The sequence below is a fragment of the Erythrolamprus reginae genome, chromosome 1 (genome assembly GCF_031021105.1).
Source record: "Erythrolamprus reginae isolate rEryReg1 chromosome 1, rEryReg1.hap1, whole genome shotgun sequence".
Taxonomy (NCBI): Eukaryota; Metazoa; Chordata; class Lepidosauria; order Squamata; family Dipsadidae; genus Erythrolamprus; species Erythrolamprus reginae.
Window position 1 is genome coordinate 337,168,613 of NC_091950.1, and position 20,291 is coordinate 337,188,903.

At 38.0% G+C, this 20,291-nt stretch overlaps 1 protein-coding gene across 3 annotated transcripts in view; it reads right to left on the reverse strand.

The window, feature by feature from the left end:
- LYST (lysosomal trafficking regulator) overlaps positions 1–20,291 on the reverse strand; it is a 128,446-nt gene that overhangs the window by 94,307 nt on the left and 13,848 nt on the right. The window contains exons 2-8 of one of the 3 annotated variants that reach the window (XM_070733990.1): positions 14,446–14,526; positions 12,809–13,007; positions 9,758–9,848; positions 6,900–8,976; positions 4,542–5,514; positions 1,371–1,532; positions 191–347 (exon numbers count right to left, since the gene is read on the reverse strand). In XM_070733990.1, the coding sequence (XP_070590091.1) occupies positions 191–347; positions 1,371–1,532; positions 4,542–5,514; positions 6,900–8,976; positions 9,758–9,848; positions 12,809–13,000 (3,652 nt within the window). In that variant the 5' untranslated portion in view covers positions 13,001–13,007; positions 14,446–14,526. Of the gene's footprint in view, positions 1–190; positions 348–1,370; positions 1,533–4,541; positions 5,515–6,899; positions 8,977–9,757; positions 9,849–12,808; positions 13,008–14,445; positions 14,527–20,291 lie in introns of those variants that run through there. The other 2 variants (XM_070733991.1, XM_070733989.1) reach the window with 2 other exon arrangements.

Below are 20,291 nucleotides of genomic sequence, written 5' to 3' on the forward strand. Positions count from 1 at the left end.
TCTCAATTTCTGATTCAAACAGCAAACTATAATGATGTAGGGAGCGAAAGTCTAATAGGGTCAGTTTCAAAAACTGTTACACAACACTTCAACAGATCTGTATCCTAAACGACCTTAGGATTATCAACTATGGAAAAATACAAATTGCTATTTCAGTGCAAAAGGGATTACTCAGAGCTCAAGTACTTGCCTTCATCCTTGCTTTCATTGTCATCTGAATTACTTTCACTATCAGCGTCATAGCCTTTTTCTTCAGCAAAAAATTTAAAACAATAGCATTGTGATTCATCAGGTTCTTCAGATATATCATCAGGCCGAGATACAGGCTCCTTTTCAGACTGGTGGGTCTGACGTGACATAACAGAAGTTTACAATGTGCAATTAGAAATTAGACTACCGTCTATTTTCATAGATTCTAAACTTCATAGCACTGAGAAGTACGCTGAAATATTGACAGGTAAAATAGGATAGAAAAATATCTGTCTAAATAGGCTAACCCCCACTTCCAACTAGGTAACTACATTCCTTAATATTTCAAATTCAATGTATGCAGAACATAATCAACAAAGCAGAAATACAGGGGACTCTGAATTCATGCTAGGCAGAACAAATAAATGGGAAGGCAACATTTAAACTAGTAAGTTATTGAAATTCACATTCATATTCTGGTTTAGTCTTTTAGTTCATCATGCATCCTAGCTTGCCCAGTTATTCTACACACTTAACCAAAAAGAAACAAAACACACCATTCTAGACCAGACTAAAAATCATATCAAGTCCAGCCGCTCCGAATCTTAATAATAATAATAACAATAATAAGCCAGTGAAAGTGGTCCCAGTGGTACTTGGCACGCTGGGTGCAGTACCAAAGGATCTCAGCGGACATTTGAAAACCATCGGAATTGACAAAATCTCCATCTGTCAATTGCAAAAGGCCGCTTTACTGGGATCGGCAAACATAATTTGCCGCTACATCACGTAGTCCTATGTGCTTGGGAAGCGCCCGACGAGTGATGAAATATGAAATCCAGCATAGTGATCTCGTTTGCTGTGTTGTACTGACATAATAATAATAATAATAATAATAATAATAATAATAATAATAATAATAATAATAATAATTCTGGTCCAGCTATTTACAAAACTTCTGAAAAATGAGAATGCATTTAAAAAGAACAGGAAAGAGGAATCAAACTGATGCAGAAAACCTAGAAGTTACTCAGAGTACTACAATAGTAGCTCAGCTTAGCTAGAATATGTATGCTACCCATTTCAAGTAGATGCCAATATGCCTATGAGCAACCCCATAACTGCAGGGTCTGGCATAAGGAAGCAAACAATAAGAAGCATGTAATTTGAGCTAGTTATACCTTTTCTTTCTTTTCTTCTGAACGATCCAAATCAGTAAAATGTGTTCCCAATGCAACTCGAAGCAAAGAATCAAACAAAGGCTTCACCAACTCTGTTTCCATGACTCTAGCTTTAGTAAGCTGTTCCCTCATTTCAAATAATATATCTTCCACACAAATGTTCTAAATTTAAGCACAAATAATTATTCACTTTTCATTCTTGGAAATGCTATCAAAACAGTTGCTTCTCATATTCATATTCTATGGTAAACTGTTGCTAAAAACAAGAATCAACATTCATTTCTCAAAGGGCTTTTTTTGTGTGTCCTATCACAATTATTATTTCCAACTAAATGTCTCTGTTACTTTCTAATATAATATACATGGTTTAATTTTTTTTTAAAAAATCTTCAAAATTAATAAAAACACTATGGCATTACTTTTAGGTAAGGGATACTACAATTTCCACTACATCAGAAATTGAAAAGGACACTGAATAAGAATTCACGCTGGTTATCCCTTGGCAGTTTTAATTTTGCTCTCATAGAATTTCTTTAAGGAAATAAGTTTCTATCCATTTTTGATGCAGTTAGTCCTCTCTTGTATTATTATTTGTTTTATCCTCAGAATTACGGTACCCAATTAAAACAAATTACACTCCCTTTTAAATGCTGGTTTCTCAGCTGTCCATTATATTCTTGCAATGGGCTCATCCAAATTATTTGCACTTACTATTCACAAACAGATTTCCCCTGGTTTTACCTTTGCCATAAACTCTGCACTATACTCAGTCCCGTCCCCACCTCCCAAAAGTTGTTTCCAGAATATGGAGAACTAGAAACTGGAAGCATTGCGGCAAGACGGCCTGGAAATAGTGGGCTCCTATGAGCCCAGAAAAATTCCAGGCTAACAAGCCACTCTCGGTGGGTCTTCGGACTAGATCCATTCTGGAGGGACAAAGAAGGAGAGGCACCTCAGAAAACCAAGAGGGGTAGGCAAATTCCTCGGAGGTCAGAGAAAAGCTTTTCAAGCCAGCATCTGTAGCAATGGCAGTGGCCATGGCAGCCATCACAAGCTGGCCTGGGGCAACAAGAATAAGTTTTGTGCAGGAGCGGTAAATTGAGTGGAGTATTGTCATTGGATTTACCAACACATATTCAAGAAAAAAACTGTTTAAAGAATTTTGAAGTTACCCCAGCAAAGAAGTAGCAGCTAATTTGGCATGAGGGAAAAGTAAAAGAAACAGAAGTTTAAACACAAGGCTAAAATGGAGGCTGAGATTAACAAAGCATTTTGACAAGGAATCCGAAAGAGACCAGTTGTTTAAGAAGACTGGGAAGTAATATTAAATTTGGAGTATTGAAAGAAGAACAAAGACAAGTTTAAAATAAAATTTAAAAATGTGGATCTGTATTGAAAATGTGGATCTGTACTGGAGTTGCAGAGACACCTACTAGCAGGAAAAAGAATTGCAAGAAATAATTTGGAAGCTGTAAAATCACTTTCATTTTTCACATAGTGTCCTTGGATTATAAATTGTGAAAAGTTTTAACTAGGACTTGTTTGCTTTTTAGAGGTTTGATCCCAATAACAGATGGTGGACTTACAGAATCTTAAATTGAAGTTAGAATATCATGGAAATAACAAAATGTCACAGGAAGTAATTGAAATGATCAATGAACTGAAAGAAATGATTAAAACGACACGTGAATTATTTAAACCTGATGAATCAGAAAATATACTAGAATACACCCAAGTGAATAAAGAAACCACGAAAGAGAAGCAAAGATTCAGTATAAAGGGAAGAAAGGGGAAGGTTAATGATTACACTGGGGTTAGCAGTGGTGAAAATGGAAAGGGAAGAAAGAAGCAAAGAAAAAATTAAAAGGGGAAGAGAGTAGGTTCAAAAGATATAAATGAGAAGGGATTAGATGGGATCTTAAAGGAGAATAAAAGATAATTATAAAATTAAAAAAGAAAAGAAAGATAAGAGAACATGAGGATGAGAGGGAAATATTAAGAAGTGGAGTGTATGGGAGACTAAATGAAAATGGTTAAAGGAATAATTGAAGAAGAAAAATAGGAAATATGATATGTATAAATAGACCTAAGATTAATATGTGTAGTTGTAGTATTTGATCATGATGACATGATGAATGAAATGAAAAAAGGAAAAGAAATGTATATATTTAAAATTGTTTGAACAGTAAATATCAATGACAGTAATAAACTGGCAAAAGCGATATATATTTAGATTAATATTGTTAATGGAATAGGTGGCTGATTGCTTATTAGATGATGTTGGATAGTTGAAGAAGGAAGTGTAAGAAAACATGAGGATAAAATGTTAAGGAATGGAATGTTTGGGAAATTAAAGAAAAATGGTTAATGGTATAATTAAAGGAAAGAAGAATGGGAATTAAGATAAAGTGAATTGTATTATGATTAACATGTGAAACTGTAAGATTGGAATAAGGTGATATAATGAATGAAATGGAAAGGTGGGATGTTTGATATATATTTGAATGTATTATATGATAATGCTGAGTAGGTGAAAAAGGAGATGTAAAAATTAAATTTAAAGAAACTGATTATTTATGAAGTTAAATGGAAAAGGTATTGAAAAGTAAATGGAATTTTACTTTATTATAACAAATGAGAAATTAAGAATTAAGACGGAAAACACTGTTTTTAAAAGGTGTTAACTAGACAAGGGAATAAGAAAGTTTTGGGGTAAAGTCAAATGGTGATATTGTTTAAATGTTAGAAAAGAAGTAGGAGGTAAATAGAATTTAAAACCAGAGAGACAGAATATTAGGGCAGAAATGGAAATATATAAGAATTATGCATGGGGATGTTATAAGCTCTAGAAAACTTTGACTCGACCGATACGCTGTTCAGAGAAAATACATTGTATGTCTGTATGTGTGTTTTTAAAAAGTTAATAAAAAAGAATATGGAAAACTCACAGCACAATAGATGGCATGGGTTGGGGATTAAGGGGGGGATTGACAAATGCCATTCTTTCATTTTGATACATTTGGTAAATTTCATTAAATTTATAAATTCTACTTGTCATGAGATACTTGTTTCAAGATGCCAAACAACTGGCTTTTTTTATCCACTTTCTAAAGCATCTGTCAATTAGAACTGGGAATATCAATATTTCATGAGGTTTTAATGGCACCATACCTGAAGAGACTCCATTTCAGCCTTATGCTGGAAATTAGTTGCACTGTGTAAACAAATTGCCAGCAGAGCTTCCAAAAGTCTTATACCTTGCAGTGACCAGTCATTTTCTTGCATTAAGACATGTTTTGATTCTGCAGTGCCATCAGTTGAAACTTGCTTTGCATCTGGATGCTGAGAAGAGATCGGTTTCTGTTGACCTATATTGTCAAGATTTCCATCAATATTATTGTCCGACTGCCCTTTCCCATTGTTCATTATCAACTGCGATGAGCCATTTTTGGAAAGAAATTCAGTAGGTTTCTCCTGCATACCTTCTTCCTTTTCTTCTTTCACGCCAAGTTTCTCTATAATCATGGCTATTAATCTGTGACATACTTCAAACCCACCAAGCCTATGGAACTGTCTTTGGAATACTACATTACACAAATAGATCGAACGACACATTGACCAAGTATCTGCTGCCCTGTGTATATGTTCCAAGGAAGGTAGAATCAAACTTTCAAATGACAGACATGGAAGCTTATGGCTGAAAGGTTCGCTAGCAGTACTATCATAACCCGAAGTATCTTCAGAATCATTTGTTGAATCTCGATCAGCCTCTGCTTCCTTACTGACGCATAAAAAAGTAACACAGAGAAATATGTTTATCATGTTGAGGTGAACATCTTGAGAGACTGATTTCTTCCTTTTCGGATTCAATTCTTTGAGCCCGGCATAAAATTTGCTTAGGCTCTGAGGCACATCGGAAGCCATTTGCTGTCTGTGAAGGGAAACATCCAGGTCTAAGGCAGGCACTTTTTCTTCGCTATCCAAGCCATCCACATCTGGCATCAATTGATCTGTCTGCTGATCTCCAAGGGAAAATATTAATGTTTCAAATACTTTCAATGAGTATGCTCTCACACTGTCCAAGTAATTTAATTCAGTTATTTGATTTATTCCATTACAGCTTAAAAATAATTCTCGAATTATTCTGTGGAAAAAAAAATATTTTAAACTGTTATCAACTAAATGAAAGAGAGAAACATAGAAACATAGAAGACTGACGGCAGAAAAAGACCTCATGGTCCATCTAGTCTGCCCTTATACTATTTTCTGTATTTTATCTTACAATGGATATATGTTTATCCCAGGAATGTTGAAATTCAGTTACTGTGGATTTACCAACCACGTCTGCTGGAAGTTTGTTCCAAGGATCTACTACTCTTTCATTGAAATAATATTTTCTCACGTTGCTTTTGATCTTTCCCCCAACTAACTTCAGATTGTGTCCCCTTGTTCTTGTGTTCACTTTCCTATTAAAAACACTTCCCTCCTGAACCTTATTTAACCCTTTAACATATTTAAATGTTTTGATCATGTCCCCCCTTTTCCTTCTGTCCTCCAGACTATACAGATTGAGTTCATTAAGTTTTTCCTGATACGTTTTATGCTTAAGACCTTCCACCATTCTTGTAGCCCGTCTTTGGACCCGTTCAATTTTGTCAATATCTTTTTGACAAAGATATTGGAGGAGAATTCACTATAATGCCATGTCATTAGATTTATTAACACTAAACTTCTAAATTCCCTTACAAACTTCTTTTTCATTAATAAATAGTTTCTTGTAACTAGTAGGGATAATCTAGTTGGAAAAAGAGGATTCAGTCAGCAGCTTTCCCACACTTGGAGATGACAAGAATTTGGATCTTCTAATTCAAAGCATGTGCTATGCTGCCAAGTTATGTTATACTATGCTATGTTATGTGATATATAATATATGCTATGCTAAGATATGCTATGCTATTCATATTTCAAAGCTTCAGTAACTAATTTCTACATTTTTAATAACAAATTAAGAAAGCAACTGAGAAGTGGGATGCAATAAGCATAATAACATAGAAGCTTTTATCAGAATTCTAGACTTTGGCCTTGAATATATACTGTGAGAATTATGGAATATGGGCTTATATATATTTCCAAATAATACAAGAGCTGATTTTTCCATGAAGCAATAATTTTCCCGAGCATTCAGTGGGTCTATTGGTAGGACCTTAACTGTCTGAAAATATATGTGCTTCTTTTTCTTTAAAGGTGCAAGATTTATGTAAATCTAGTATGGAATATAATCTTGTAAATACTCCGCCAATATAATTTCTTTAGTGGGGCCACTAAGAAGTTTAATCCAAGACCAATTTAAAATGGCAGCTGTCCAGGAGTAGGAGTTTATGACTTTACCTATTTTTACTCATCTTCCTTTACTATTATCAGTGACATTCTTAGCTTCCAATTTTATTATGCCAAGAAGAGGTAAGGAAGAAACTGGCCAAATGTATTTGTCGTCCCCCCCCGCCCGCCCCCCCAATGAATAAAACAAACCTGGATTTAAACAGCATTGGTAGAGTCTGTAAATAGATCTGAAGGACTTCCTGAGGAAGACATCTTTTTGGATAGCCACTTGTTTGACTAAAAGCAATAGTTGCACCCGTTTGTTGGAAGTAATGAGCCAACTCAACACCTCTCTGGAGCATTGGTCTGAATATATAATTGTAGAGTTTACACTGAATAATCTCATTGCCTTTTTGGATCAAACTGCAAATATGACTAGCAATCTGCATGCAGCACAGTTTGTCATCATCCTCAAACACAAGGCTCTGATATGCTTCCAAGGCATCCCATTTCAGAATCACATCTTCAGATCCTCTGCTAGGCAAAATTCCTTGAAACCTGTATGGAGCTGATGAACTTGACACAGATACTTCAGCAGCGTTCCCATGTAGGAAGTCATCAAGCTCTGCAAGTTGATCACAGTCAATGCTACAGATGTTGCAAGAGGCATGTGTCACTGTCTGAGAAATTTGCAATCCTCCGAGTTGTTCTAAAATAAACTTAGTAAGGATGCTTAATATATGTGGCTGAAAATTCTTGAATGTTTGTAATCTGAAGGAATGAAGCAAGGGGCCAATTACTGATTTAGGATCCATGCAACAACATATGCCTACATTATGGATTCCAGTTAAGACCTGAAAACACGTACTGTTCAGGGAAAGTTTTTGCAGCAACCTGAGACACTGGTGAGCACAAACAGCAATGCAGCAACACCAGTCAGGATAATGAACTTCCCCATCAGCTGTTTCTTCAAAAGGACTCTTAGAAGCTTGATTTTTAAAAGTAGAGACTGGCAATCCTGAGAGATCTCTGTGGTGATGCATGATGTGGGAATACTCACATCGCCTGTGCCGTTTTCTCGTACACACAGCCTGATGGAGTTGTTCCGATTTCACCTTTTTGATAGTGCTGATTATTTTCATAATGCTGTTGATGAGGGCTTTGAGATACTCTGACGCTTCTGCGTTGTCCTCTGGGCCCCTGGCGCATAATCCTTCCATCTGGAGTGCTGCGGTTTCAAACAGTTTGAAACCCTGCTGCTGTATGAATTCGTGAACCAGCTCCATTGCTTGGCTAAAATAAATTCGATTAGAGGCTGCACTCTGAAGGCAGCAGATTAAAATTTGCAGAACTCCTTCTATGAACTCGGGCAAAAGAAGGAATCTGTGGCGATTCTGAGAGAAAAGATTAACCGGCAATACATTTTGCAACGTTCCTTGGGAACTTGAAGGAGAAGGACTAAATAGTGCATCTAGAATACATTTCACTTTTAAGGCTGCTTTAAGTAAATCAGTAAGATTTTTCCTCAAATTTCCAGGCATAGTATCAGCACTATTAACATCCACTGCCATAAGATGCAGCACCGTCCTGAATAGCATTCTCTGAACCAGAGCAACTGATTCTTCTGTCCAATTTGATGAAACAGCTTCATTTTCAGCAGCACTATTTATATTGTAACAATCTCCAAGTTTAGACAAGAATTCGGTTAGAGTGCCTATCACACTGGCTGCCAATGCAGACTTGTGGTTCAATGCAATATCAAACTTACATATTTTTTCCAGCAAGGATAGTAAGACATGACACAAATCAAAGGGAGAGTTGTCTAGATAACTGGCAGATGGTGTAACTGACTCATCCGAAGCCTGAACAATACTTTCTTGAACTGGAATGAACTGTTGGGAGTTCTCCCTTCCATAATTACAGCTTTGGGCCATTTCAGATTCCAGATAGTTACATCCACTTGTTACAGATTGCTCTTTAGATTGGTTTGTTGGAAAAGGCTGCAGAAGCTGTGGTCTCCTGTGCCTTATCATAGCGCTAGTCTTCTCATCGGAATTGCCTTCTGAATCAGAGGTCGAGATTTGGGATTTCCTTGCATCCCTCACAGAATATCGATGAGTAGTTTTGCGCTGGCGTCTGTTCTTCCAAGAAGAATTTAGCTTTCCAGAAGCCTGGGCAGATGGATGAACATTTTCTGCTATATTTTGTTTTTCCTGAGTAGGTTTCAGAGAACTTAGGGATGTCTCTTTGGTCAAACATATTTCAACAGAGAAGGGCAGATTAAAATCTGTTGGAAAACAGGAAGATTATTTCAATTGAAATTAGAATCTCACAGCTTGAGATACAAAGGTATCATCAGACATATCTAGATGCAAACTTGTATGGCAAATCTATACCTAAAAGATCTTTAAAGACTTGCCATGCAGAAGATAAGACCTAGCTGTGTAATATATGCACCTAAATGATTTTAGCATAATCTAAATGTATATTATTACGATTCGCCTTGTAATAAGTATAATCTATCTAGTAAATTCAAATGTGTCCTGAGCAAATCCATTTTCTTTTTGTCTCTTTGGTTACATATAACAAGAACTGTAGTTTTTAAATATGAAGTGCTACAGATTATTTGTTTTGGGACAAGGATTTAATGAAACAAATTTGCCCTTGAACACAGAAACTAACACCAAACTATAAATATGAACTCTTTAGCTAAATTAAAAGCTAAACATTTAATTTCAGACACAACTCAGTTCAGTACCCTGTCTACAATATATGGCTCTTCATTTTTACAAGTTGTCATGAATATTTATGAAGCATTTTTAAAAGTACATTTTATAAGGTAATTGAGAGATGCAGAATTACAATTCTAGATGTAATCTAGAATTCTAGATGTAGAACTTAAAATTGTAAAAAAAGCTCTACGATACCTGTTAAACAACCTTTTTTGTTACATACCAGTAGTTATATGCACAGAAATTTTAGATACTCACTTATCTGGAAAAATGTACTTCAATTTATAATTATAAAATATATTTTAAATTTATACATCAAGATTACAGAGAATTTACCTATGGCCTTTTCTTTCTCCACAGGTATTTTCCATACTAGTGGCAGAAGCGATAGGAGGAGAGTAAGAAGGTCTTCTCGACAGGTAAGCTCCTATTAAAGAAACAAAGACTCATGTTTTTATAATTCAGAAAAATAATTTACCAACCATTACATAGAAACATAGAAGACTGACGGCAGAAAAAGACCTCATGATCCATCTATTCTGCCCTTATACTATTTTTATATTTTATCTTAGGATGGATATATGTTTATCCCAGGCATGTTGAAATTCAGTTACTGTGGCTTTACCAACCACGTCTGCTGGAAGTTTATTCCAAGGATCTACTACTCTCTCAGTAAAATAATATTTTCTCATGTTGCTTTTGATCTTTCCCCCAACTAACTTCAGATTGTGTCCCCTTGTTCTTGTGTTCACTTTCCTATTAAAAACACTTCCCTCCTGAACCTTATTTAACCCTTTAACATATTTAAATGTTTCAATCATGTCCCCCCTTTTTCTTCTGTCTTCCAGACTATACAGATTGAGTTCATTAAGCCTTTCCTGATATGTTTTATGCTTAAGACCTTCCACCATTTTTGTAGCCCGTATTTGGATCTGTTCAACTTTGTCAATATCTTTTTGTAGGTGAGGTCTCCAGAACTGAACACATCATGTGTTCATAATGAAACCTGGATTAAAGGTTTATTGTTTTTTTCCACAAAGTTTCTAATACCAATTTACAGCTGTCTGTATTAACATTTTAACCATTTTAACCTGAAATGAAAAAAACTGACAGGTAATCCTCAAAGTAATAACTGTAATGGAGCCTCATCAGTCCCCTTTTTCATATCAGTCATAACTTGAAACAGTTACTAAGTGACCACTAGGGACTACCTGTAATTCAATTGAGTTCTAATCCTGAGAAATTTTCTTTCTTCCATCTTTCAAGATTTTCTCTAGTTCTTTTAATTTAACCTAAGGTTTGGTTTTAAGACTGGAAAGGCAGTACATAATCGGTGTGTTCCTCAGACTTCCCCTTAGATTTCAACACAGCTAAATTTACAATAACATTTTACAACAGCTGGCAGAAGTTTGAAGTATTGTTTCATAATATTTTTGGACTACCGTATTTTACTATGGCAATTGCATCATAGAATTCAGTTTTATTTCACATTCTTTTTAACCTATACATTAGTAATTTGGGGTTGTCCTCCACTCCCTTTCTCTTTAATCCAGGCGAGACAACAGATACCGTAATCATTTTTATCAGTTATTTTTAGATGATACTGAAGCCTACATCAATTTCAATCAGATTTTTCTTTGATCTCTAGATTTTTCTTTTTACTAGCTTGATCGATTCCATAATATACTAGGAGTATAATGGGTTCTTGCTTTGTCTCCAAGTCCTGTTTAATATTCACATTAAAATGGTAAATGAAACAACCAATTTGGAAAAGAAGTACGGTACCTGTATTTTAAACAGTAAGGTAAGAACTGGCTTCCATCTTACAACACTGACCAAATGCAGGTGTGTCAAACCTATATTGTCACAGCGGTGTCACATGACATATCGGGACTTTTATCCCCTTTGCTAAACTGGGCATGGGCATGGCCAGCTTGTGATGCAATCCGACCTGCGGGCTGGGAGTTTGACAGCCCTGGCCTAATGGAAGGCTTTTGTGTAAACCATACAATACGACCAATAAGCTGATCGTCAAACGCACCTGTCATCCTGATCCTGGCTGATATAAAAATCCAATTTCCAAACAGAATATGAAAGTGATCCTACTTAATTAGTCTTTTTTATAACTGTAAGTGCAATGAAGGATATGCATTATGCCCAGGTTCACCTGGTGCACGGCCCTATTTGGACAGGGAGTCTCTACTCACAGTCACTCATGCCCTTATCACCTTGAGGTTCGACTACTGCAACGTTGTCTACATGGGGCTACCTTTGAAGAGTGTTCGGAAACTACAAATTGTGCAGAATGCAGCCACGTGAGCAGTCATGGGATTACCCAGAAATGTCCATATCTCTCCAACACTCCGTGGTCTGCACTGGCTGCCAATTGGTTTCTGGACTCAATTCAAAATGTTGGTTATGACCTATAAAGCCCTACATGGCATGGGACCAGATTACTTATGGGACTACCTCCTGCCGCATGAATCCCAGCAACCGGTTAGGTCCCACAAAGTCAGCCTTCTACAGGTCATGTCAACTCGACAATGTCACTTGGTGGGACCTAGGGGAAGAGCCTTCTCTGTGGGGGCCCCAGCCCTCTGGAATCAACTCCCCCCAGAGATTTGTGTTGCCCCCACCCTCCTCACCTTCCGTAAGAGTTTAAAGACTCGTCTATGACGCCAAGCTTGGAGTTATTAGATTTCCCCCCCCCCCACCAGGCCAATGAATGTATGATGGGTTTGTTTGAATGGATATGTATGTGTGCAAATAGGTTTTTTTTTAGTTTTTTAAATGTAATTCTTAATTCTAATCTTAATTAATTATATTTCGATGTATATTGTTTTTCTATGCGGTGAGCTGCCTCAAGTCTTTGGATAGGGGTGGCATATAAATAATAATAATAATAATCATCATCATCATCATCATCATCGACATCACAATCCCAGGGGACAGCAGAATTGAGGAGAAGCAGCTAGAGAAATTAGTGAAATATGAAGATCTAAAAATCGAGTTGCAACGACTCTGGCATAAGCCCGTGAAAGTGGTCCCAGTGGTACTTGGCATGCTGGGCCCAGTACCAAAGGATCTCAGCGGACATTTGAAAACCATCGGAATTGACAAAATCTCCATCTGTCAATTGCAAAAGGCTGATTTACTGGGATCGGCAAACATAATTCGGCGCTACATCACGCAGTCCTAGGTGCTTGGGAAGCGCCCGACTGATGATGAAATACGAAATCCAGCATAGTGATCTCGTTTGCTGTGTTGTACTGAAATAATAATAATAATAATAATAATAATAATAATAATAATATCTTTTTTCATTCAAATAGATATTGTTCCAGCTAAATGCATCATATTTTTAACAAATGTGAAAACAAGATTTACCTGGTCAATGATGGAATTAAGTTTAGTAAGCAAAATGAACCCACGACCTTGAATAAGATATTGTCCAAGGGCAGCTATGTGTGTTTTCTCTTCCTCTTCCTCCCGAGCTTCCACCCTTTGGTCCACTGCATTGCAAAGATGGCTGACATCAGACAAAAACTCTCGTGCCAAAGAGTTGCTCGCACTGCTCATGTCTGAGCTGTCACAAATAAACAAAGGATTTTCAACATTAATAAAAAACATGATTTCCAAAGATGTAAAGAAGCTAGAATATTTATATACTTTGTATAGGTATTGTTTTTTTAAAAAAAATTGTGCCTTTGAGTCCGTTTTTGACTCATGGTAACTGTCTGAGCTAATCCCTGCATTTTTCTTGGCAAGGTTTCATTGGGGGTTGTTTGCCTTTCTATTGTATAGTTTAGCAACCTAAAATAGCGATAACATTTGTCAGCTAACTGGCTGCTACTATAATCTATATTATAGCACTAAATATTTTGTTTCCTAGATTAGAATACTTTTCCAATATATTAGAAAAAGATAGGTTAGAAATCACCTTACATTGCAAGCCTATCAGTATTTAATCATGATTATAATTAAACAATATGCATATTATTGGCATACGTACAGCAGGACAGATATGATTTTTTAAAAACAAATAAATTGTACAATAAGCTAACATTTCTTTAAAAAATGATAGAAGCATTCTTGACTCTTTATATCTTTGCAAAACTGTTCAGTTTCATATAAATGGACATTGAAACGTTCTGAAAAGCTGTTAACAGAATTGGCTTTGAAACAGCTACAGTATAATACATTCTGTTCTCATCTGAGCTGGACAGAAGAAAAGAGGAGAATAAAAAGATTAAAACAGGAATACCTTAGAGGAAATATGAAAGCATGTATTTAAAATTTATGCACAAATTTAAAATTTTAATAAGCTACATAAAAATTAGGATGATCTTCATATCCGTTCCCTGATAAGAATGCAAAGTAAGAATTTATGCAAGGATTTCTACACTTAGCTGTTTAAAAGATTTCTCCAAAATCCTTCCTAGGAAATTACTTCTAATGCATTACACGCGATGAAAAATAAGTAGAGAGGGAAGAGGAATGTCTTATATTGGAGAGGGGCGGCATATAAATCCAATAAATAAATACATAAATATCAATTTCAATGTACATGATTTTAAGATGGAAAGGAGGAAGTGTCCATACATGGAAACATTGTAAACATTGGAAGCTATCTTGAAGTTTCATTATCCATTTTATTCACAATTAAATTATGGTACTAATGAAATATGATGTAAGATACAAAACGTATTTATTTTTTCTTAAAGGTCAAGTGAGATTCCTGTCAGCAGTACTCCAGACTATTTATTAGCTATTATTAGTCTGTAAAGTAACCCAAGTTTACTTAAGACACATGAAAACCTATACAAGATTTGGAGTCATACAAATCATCCTGCATCACAGGAAGACCTACTTTTTAATGTCTAAAATTATAATGTCTTTGTTATCGCAACCAGCAGAATTGTAATGGAATTATCCCGTTTGCTACAATCTTCAACATGATCTTGATTCAGCACTTTTCATGCTTATTTAAAAATCTTAAAATATGCTCAGTCCCCCAAACTCACCAGATTACACTTCTTCTCTCATTGATAGTAATTATCAAGCGTTAAATAGATAGGTTCTCAGTATGTCTGTTAGCAACTGATCTGTAAAAACAAGGCATATATGAAATAAATGAAATGCATACTATGGCTAATAAAGATGTGCCTAAAAATAATTGTTACAATCCTTCACAAATTAAAGGCTTGCTTAAAAACACAAATTAATTCCTAATGGTTACATATTGCATGCTATATATTTAATCTATACTGCTCCCATTTTCTTCCAAATGGCATCTGTATACCAGAAATCAAAAGAATACAAAACATAATTAATTACTAAAGACAAGCTGTGCTCAAAGTGAATAAGTGAAAATTAGAAAATGACCCAAAATGAACATTATAGCTGTTCAAGACTCATGTGTTTTTAAAAGAAATTTCTATTGAAAATTTTAGTTACAATGGTTAAAGCAAATACAAACTAAACGATTTAGTTCCCATTAAAGTCTGCTTATTTATATAATTATTTCCTGGGCTCATATGTTTTTGACCTAACACTTTTGCTTAATTTATTAAGAAACAGAACAGGAAATTAATAAAGGTTATATTTTAAAATGTGCTCTAATTTCTTTAAAATTTAAATATTCTTTCAAAGAAAACTGATTTAGAAAGAAACAGTTTGAACAGACTGGTAGAAAGTAGTTTCCTGCTACATTATCTCTCACAAATTACCTCTTCAAAATTCACCTTTGCAAAATATTCAAATGTGACCAAATTCTTTAAAACGCTGTGTAAACTAAATAGTGTAATAAAAAGATGTAATAGAAATCACTTAAATATGAACCAGCAGTGTGCTGCAGCTGCCCCCATAAAAATAATACAGTTCTAAGCTGCAACAACAGAGAGATAGAATCAAGATCACGTGAAGTCTTAATACCACTTTATAATGCCTTGGTAAAATCACACTTGGAAAAATGGATCTCGATTACAGAGAAGAGCAACAAAGGTGATTAGGGGACTGGAAGCTAAAACATATAAAGAATGGTTGCTGGAATTGGGTATCTGTAGTTTACTGAAAAGAACCAGGAGTGATATGATAGCAGTGTTCCAATATCTGAGGGGCTGCCAGAAAGAAGAGGGAGTCAAGCTATTCTTCAAAACTCCTGAAGGTGAGATAAAAAGCAATGGATGGAAACTAATCAAGGAGCAAAGCAACCTAGAACGAAGGAGAAATTTCCTAAAAGTTAGAGCAATTACTTAGTGAAACAACTTGCCTCCAGAAATTGTGAATGCTCCAACACTGGAAGTTTTTTAGAAGAAATTGGACAAGCGTTTATCTGAAATTGTATAGGGCAGTGATGGCGAATCTATGGCACAGATGCCACAGGTGGCACGCGGAGCCATATCTGCTGGCACGCATGCTATTGCCCTAGCTCAGCTCCAACGTGCAAGTGTGTGCCGACCAGCAGATTTTTGCCTCACACAGACGCTCTGGGAGGGTGTTTTTGGCTTCCAGAAAGCCTCTGGGGAATGGGCAAGGGGTTTTTTATCCTCCCCCAGCTCCAGGGAAGCCTTCGGAGCCTGCGGAGGGCAAAACACAAGCCTACTGGGCCCACCAGAAGTTGGGAAATAGGCCGTTTCCGGCCTCCAGAGGGCCTCTGGTGGTAGGGGAAGCTGTTTTCACCTTCCTCAGGCATTGAATTATAGATATGGGAACTTGCACATTCACGACAGCGTGCACCCACGCTCTTTCGGCACCCAAGGGAAAAAAAGGGTCACTATCACTGGTATAGGGTTTCCTGCCTGAGAAGGGGGTTGGAGTAGAAAACTCTAAGGTCCCTTCCAATTATGTTATTCTGTTATATAGCAAATGTTTATTATACAAGGATTTTTCTGAACAAAATTTAAATAATAAGCCAAGAAAACACATTATAAACTAGCATTAATGGAAAGTGTACATTAACTAATTACCTTGTTTATATTCTTATCTCACACCTTAGGACTAAAAATAATCCATCTACATCTAATTAAAATGGCATAGGATCTGTTTTTCCCTTCCTTCAATTCAGACATTGAGATAGTGTGAGAAGCACACAAGTAATTGTACAAAACAAATTGGTTGACTTGTTTTAATTGGGCATCAGTCTGGAAAGTCAAGCACTTTGTCCACTGATATGAATGCAACCTTCTTTATAAGAGCAGCAATAACATTGGAAAAAACCACAACAATTAAACTGTTTGCCAGAAATGCTTTTCTCTAATTGATGCATGCATTTCTATGGACACTCAATTCAAGGTGTGTGACTAATAATAAACCTTCTTGGCTGCATTTATTGTAAAAGCATATAAATATATATTATCTTAATATTCCTGCCCAGCAAGGGAAGGCAGTGAATGCCATATAAATGTGGAGGCTGAGGCATAAGACTGAAAAGACTGACAAAAGGGGTAACTTGATCGAAGTGTATAAAATCATGCATGGGATAGAAAAGGTGGATAGAGAAAAAATATTTTCTCTATCACACAATACTAGGACAAGGGGGCACTCCCTAAAGCTCATAGGTAAGAAAGCGAGGACAAATCAAGGGAAATATTTCTTCACCCAGCGGGTCCTTGGTTTATGGAATTCACTTCCAGAAGAGGTCGTGACAGCTGTCAGCCTTGATAGCTTCAAGGCAGGATTAGACAGATTCATGGATGCCAAGTGTATCGGTGGTTATTGAAACGGATGTCCATGTGTCGCCTCTATGTTGGTTGAGGCAGGCCGGATTCCCTTGAGTACCATTTGTTGGGGGTCAGGGGAAAGGGAGGGTCCTGCCTTCTCTTTCTGCTCAAGATCCCCAAGGACAATTGGTGGGGCTACTGTGTGACACAGAATGCTGGACTCGATGGGTTTGGCCTGATTCAGGATGGCTCTTCTTATGTTCTTATGTTCAATGGCTAACGTTAACTCAACTTGGCAAGTTTCCTGCAACAGTGGACCTGACAAGTTCCCCAAGGCATCACATGCTAATAAGAGCTGTCCTCCAAAATTCTGGATCTGCACTTGCAATAGATTGTGGTCATTGTTCCTGGGTACTCACAGCAGTCTGCATACAGACAGGAGGTTGAACAACTGGCCTTGTGGTGCAACCAGAACAATCTGGAACTGAATAAACTAAAAACCGTAGAAATAGTGGTAGACTTTAGGAGAAACCCACCCATACTTCCACCTCTTCAGCAACAAAGTGACCAATGCCTGGAATACACTACCTGGCTCTGTAGTTTTTCCCCAAACCCCAAAAGTTTAACCTGAGACCAGTGATGGCGAACCGTTTTTTTCTTTGGGTGCCGAAAGAGGGTGGCCGCGTGCTATCACGGATGCGCGAGTGCCCACACTCATAATTCAAGTCTAAGACAGTCTAAGGCCATGATGGCAAACCTATGGCACGGGTGCCACAGGTGGCACACAGAGCCATATCTGCTGGCACTTGAGCCATTGCCCTAGCTCAGCTCCAACATGCATGTGTGTGCCGGCCAGCTGGATTTTGGCTTGCACAGAGGCTCTGAGGGGGGCATTTTTTGCTTTCAGGGAGCCTCTGGGAGAAGGAGGAGGGCGTTTTTTTCCCCCCACCAGGTCCAGGAAAGAATTTGGATCCTGCGGACGGTGAAACATGAGCCTACTGGACCCACCAGAAGTTGGGAAACAGGCCTTTTCCAACCTCCAGAGGGCCTCCAGGGGCCAGGGGAAGCTGTTTTCACCCTCCCTATGCATTGAATTATGGGTGCACACATTCTCTTTTGGCACCTTTGCCTGATGAAAGGCAAAGGTGAAGACCATGTCACCACCCAACAGATCGTCTCAACAGAAGCCTGCATTGGCCATGCTGCCGTAGTGGCTACACTCCTGGTAGAATGTGCCATGAGTGCCCTTTGTCTTGGCAAGATCTGAAATTCATAGGCCTTGGCAATAACTGTCCAAAGCCACCGACCACTGTCAAAGCAGTAACCTTCTGACCTTTAGTAACCAGTTGGAAGGATACAAATAGTGCCTCTGTCATTCTTAAGGCAGCTATCCTCTTTATGTAGATACAGCCTCAGCACATCAAGAGGGTGCCATTCTTTCTATGAATCACCGGTGGCTTTAGGTTGGTGGCCCCCTTAAGAAATCTCTGTACTACCGGATGCTGTGTTATGTACTCTAGGTCCTCACATGACAGAATTGAAGCCAAGGCTGTGACCTGTCTGCGGAGAGTGTTAGGGGATAAAACCTTCTCCTGACCCTCCTGGAGAAAATCCAGCAATTGAGGCACCGATACTGTGGTGGGATCAATGCTACGCTTGGCACACCACCCACAAATGTCTTCCAGGTAGCATTATAAATTCTGATGGTAGACAGTCATCTGGCAGCCTGAATTGTCTGTATTACACTGGAGGACATTTTTTCCCCGTCAGAAGTGTCCGCTCAAGAGCCACACTATCAACTGGAGCCATTGTGGCTCTGGATGACTGATGGAACCCTGCCTAAGGGAGATTCTGTCCAGAGGAATTCTCCATGGTTTGAAAATTGACAGTGGAGATAGCTTTAGCCTTTATCTTGGCTGCAGCTCCGTTGATCATACCTCTAGACTTAGTGGATACACATCTGGAGCCCTGACCTGCAACCTTGTCAGCCTGATACTCCTCAGTCACCTCCCTGGGGTATGTAAAAAGATCTTGAGACGCCATTTTATGATCTACCAGCCTGACTCTCCACACCAGACTTAGTTAAGTCTCTGTCTGTCTCTGTAAGGAGCCTGAGGCACTACAGACAGGGGCTCCCCTAAAGGCTTGTGGCTTCAGCAGCTATACTTGCTGTCGGCAGTTTGAATCAGTGGCTGTGTAAGCTGGGCCCTGTGATCTCACCAATCAGATGCCTTTTCACGGCTCTGTGGAATCATCCGCAGTCAGCGCCCATTCAATCCGTTGCTCCCTCCACAATGATTTTCCTGTTAAACTGCTGCTTAAGGCTTACGCTCCCTTCTGGGCAGGCAGACGAGAGTACTTCTCCCCTCCACACTTTAAGCCTCTCTAGCCCTCAGGCTGTAGCATGCCAAAATTCTCGACTCTGGTGAAAAACAAGCTATGGCGCTTAAAGTCACTCTAGCACTCAGGCTGTTGTGTGCCAAAACTTTCACCCCAGAGAAAAAAAACAAACCACAACGCAATTGCAAGGTCTCTTCTGCTAGCTGCTTGTTGAAAGTCTGATCCTCAGCCATCCGCAGGATCAAGCTGAGAGCTCTTTATGCCGGACAATTTTATTGTTATTAGCCAGTCTCCTCAATAGCAGACTCAAGCTAATGTCCTTCATGCTACTTATAAAATGGTGTTGGGATCATCAGTGGGATCATCTGAAAGCCATCTTCTGAAGTTCAAAAAGGCCGGAGCTGACAGCAGGCCTGAGCCCATGGCTCTTCACACTGTAAAATACTAAACCTGCTTTTATTCCTGCAGCGTGACTGCCCCATAGACTCCAGGCATGAAGGAATTCTGCTCTAAATTTTAACCAACTCTAAAAGCTTTCCCTAACATGTCTAATTTAGCATTAGACTGAGTCGAAATTGGGGACAATTGCCAGGAGACATGTCTTCAGTTTTGAACTCAGTCTAACGAGCTCCCAGACAAGAGTCATCCATGCCTCGAGCCTATCACCACCACACTGGAGAATGACGTATATCTTGATTTCACTGAAGCATGTTACAGATTCTCTCACGATATCCTTGTGGACAGATGGATAAATGAGAAGTAGAAGATACAGCAACACAGTAGATTTCAAACTACAGTGGTACCTCGACATACGAGTTTAATTCGTTCCAGACCCGAGCTCGTAAGTCGATCAACTTGCATCTCGAACG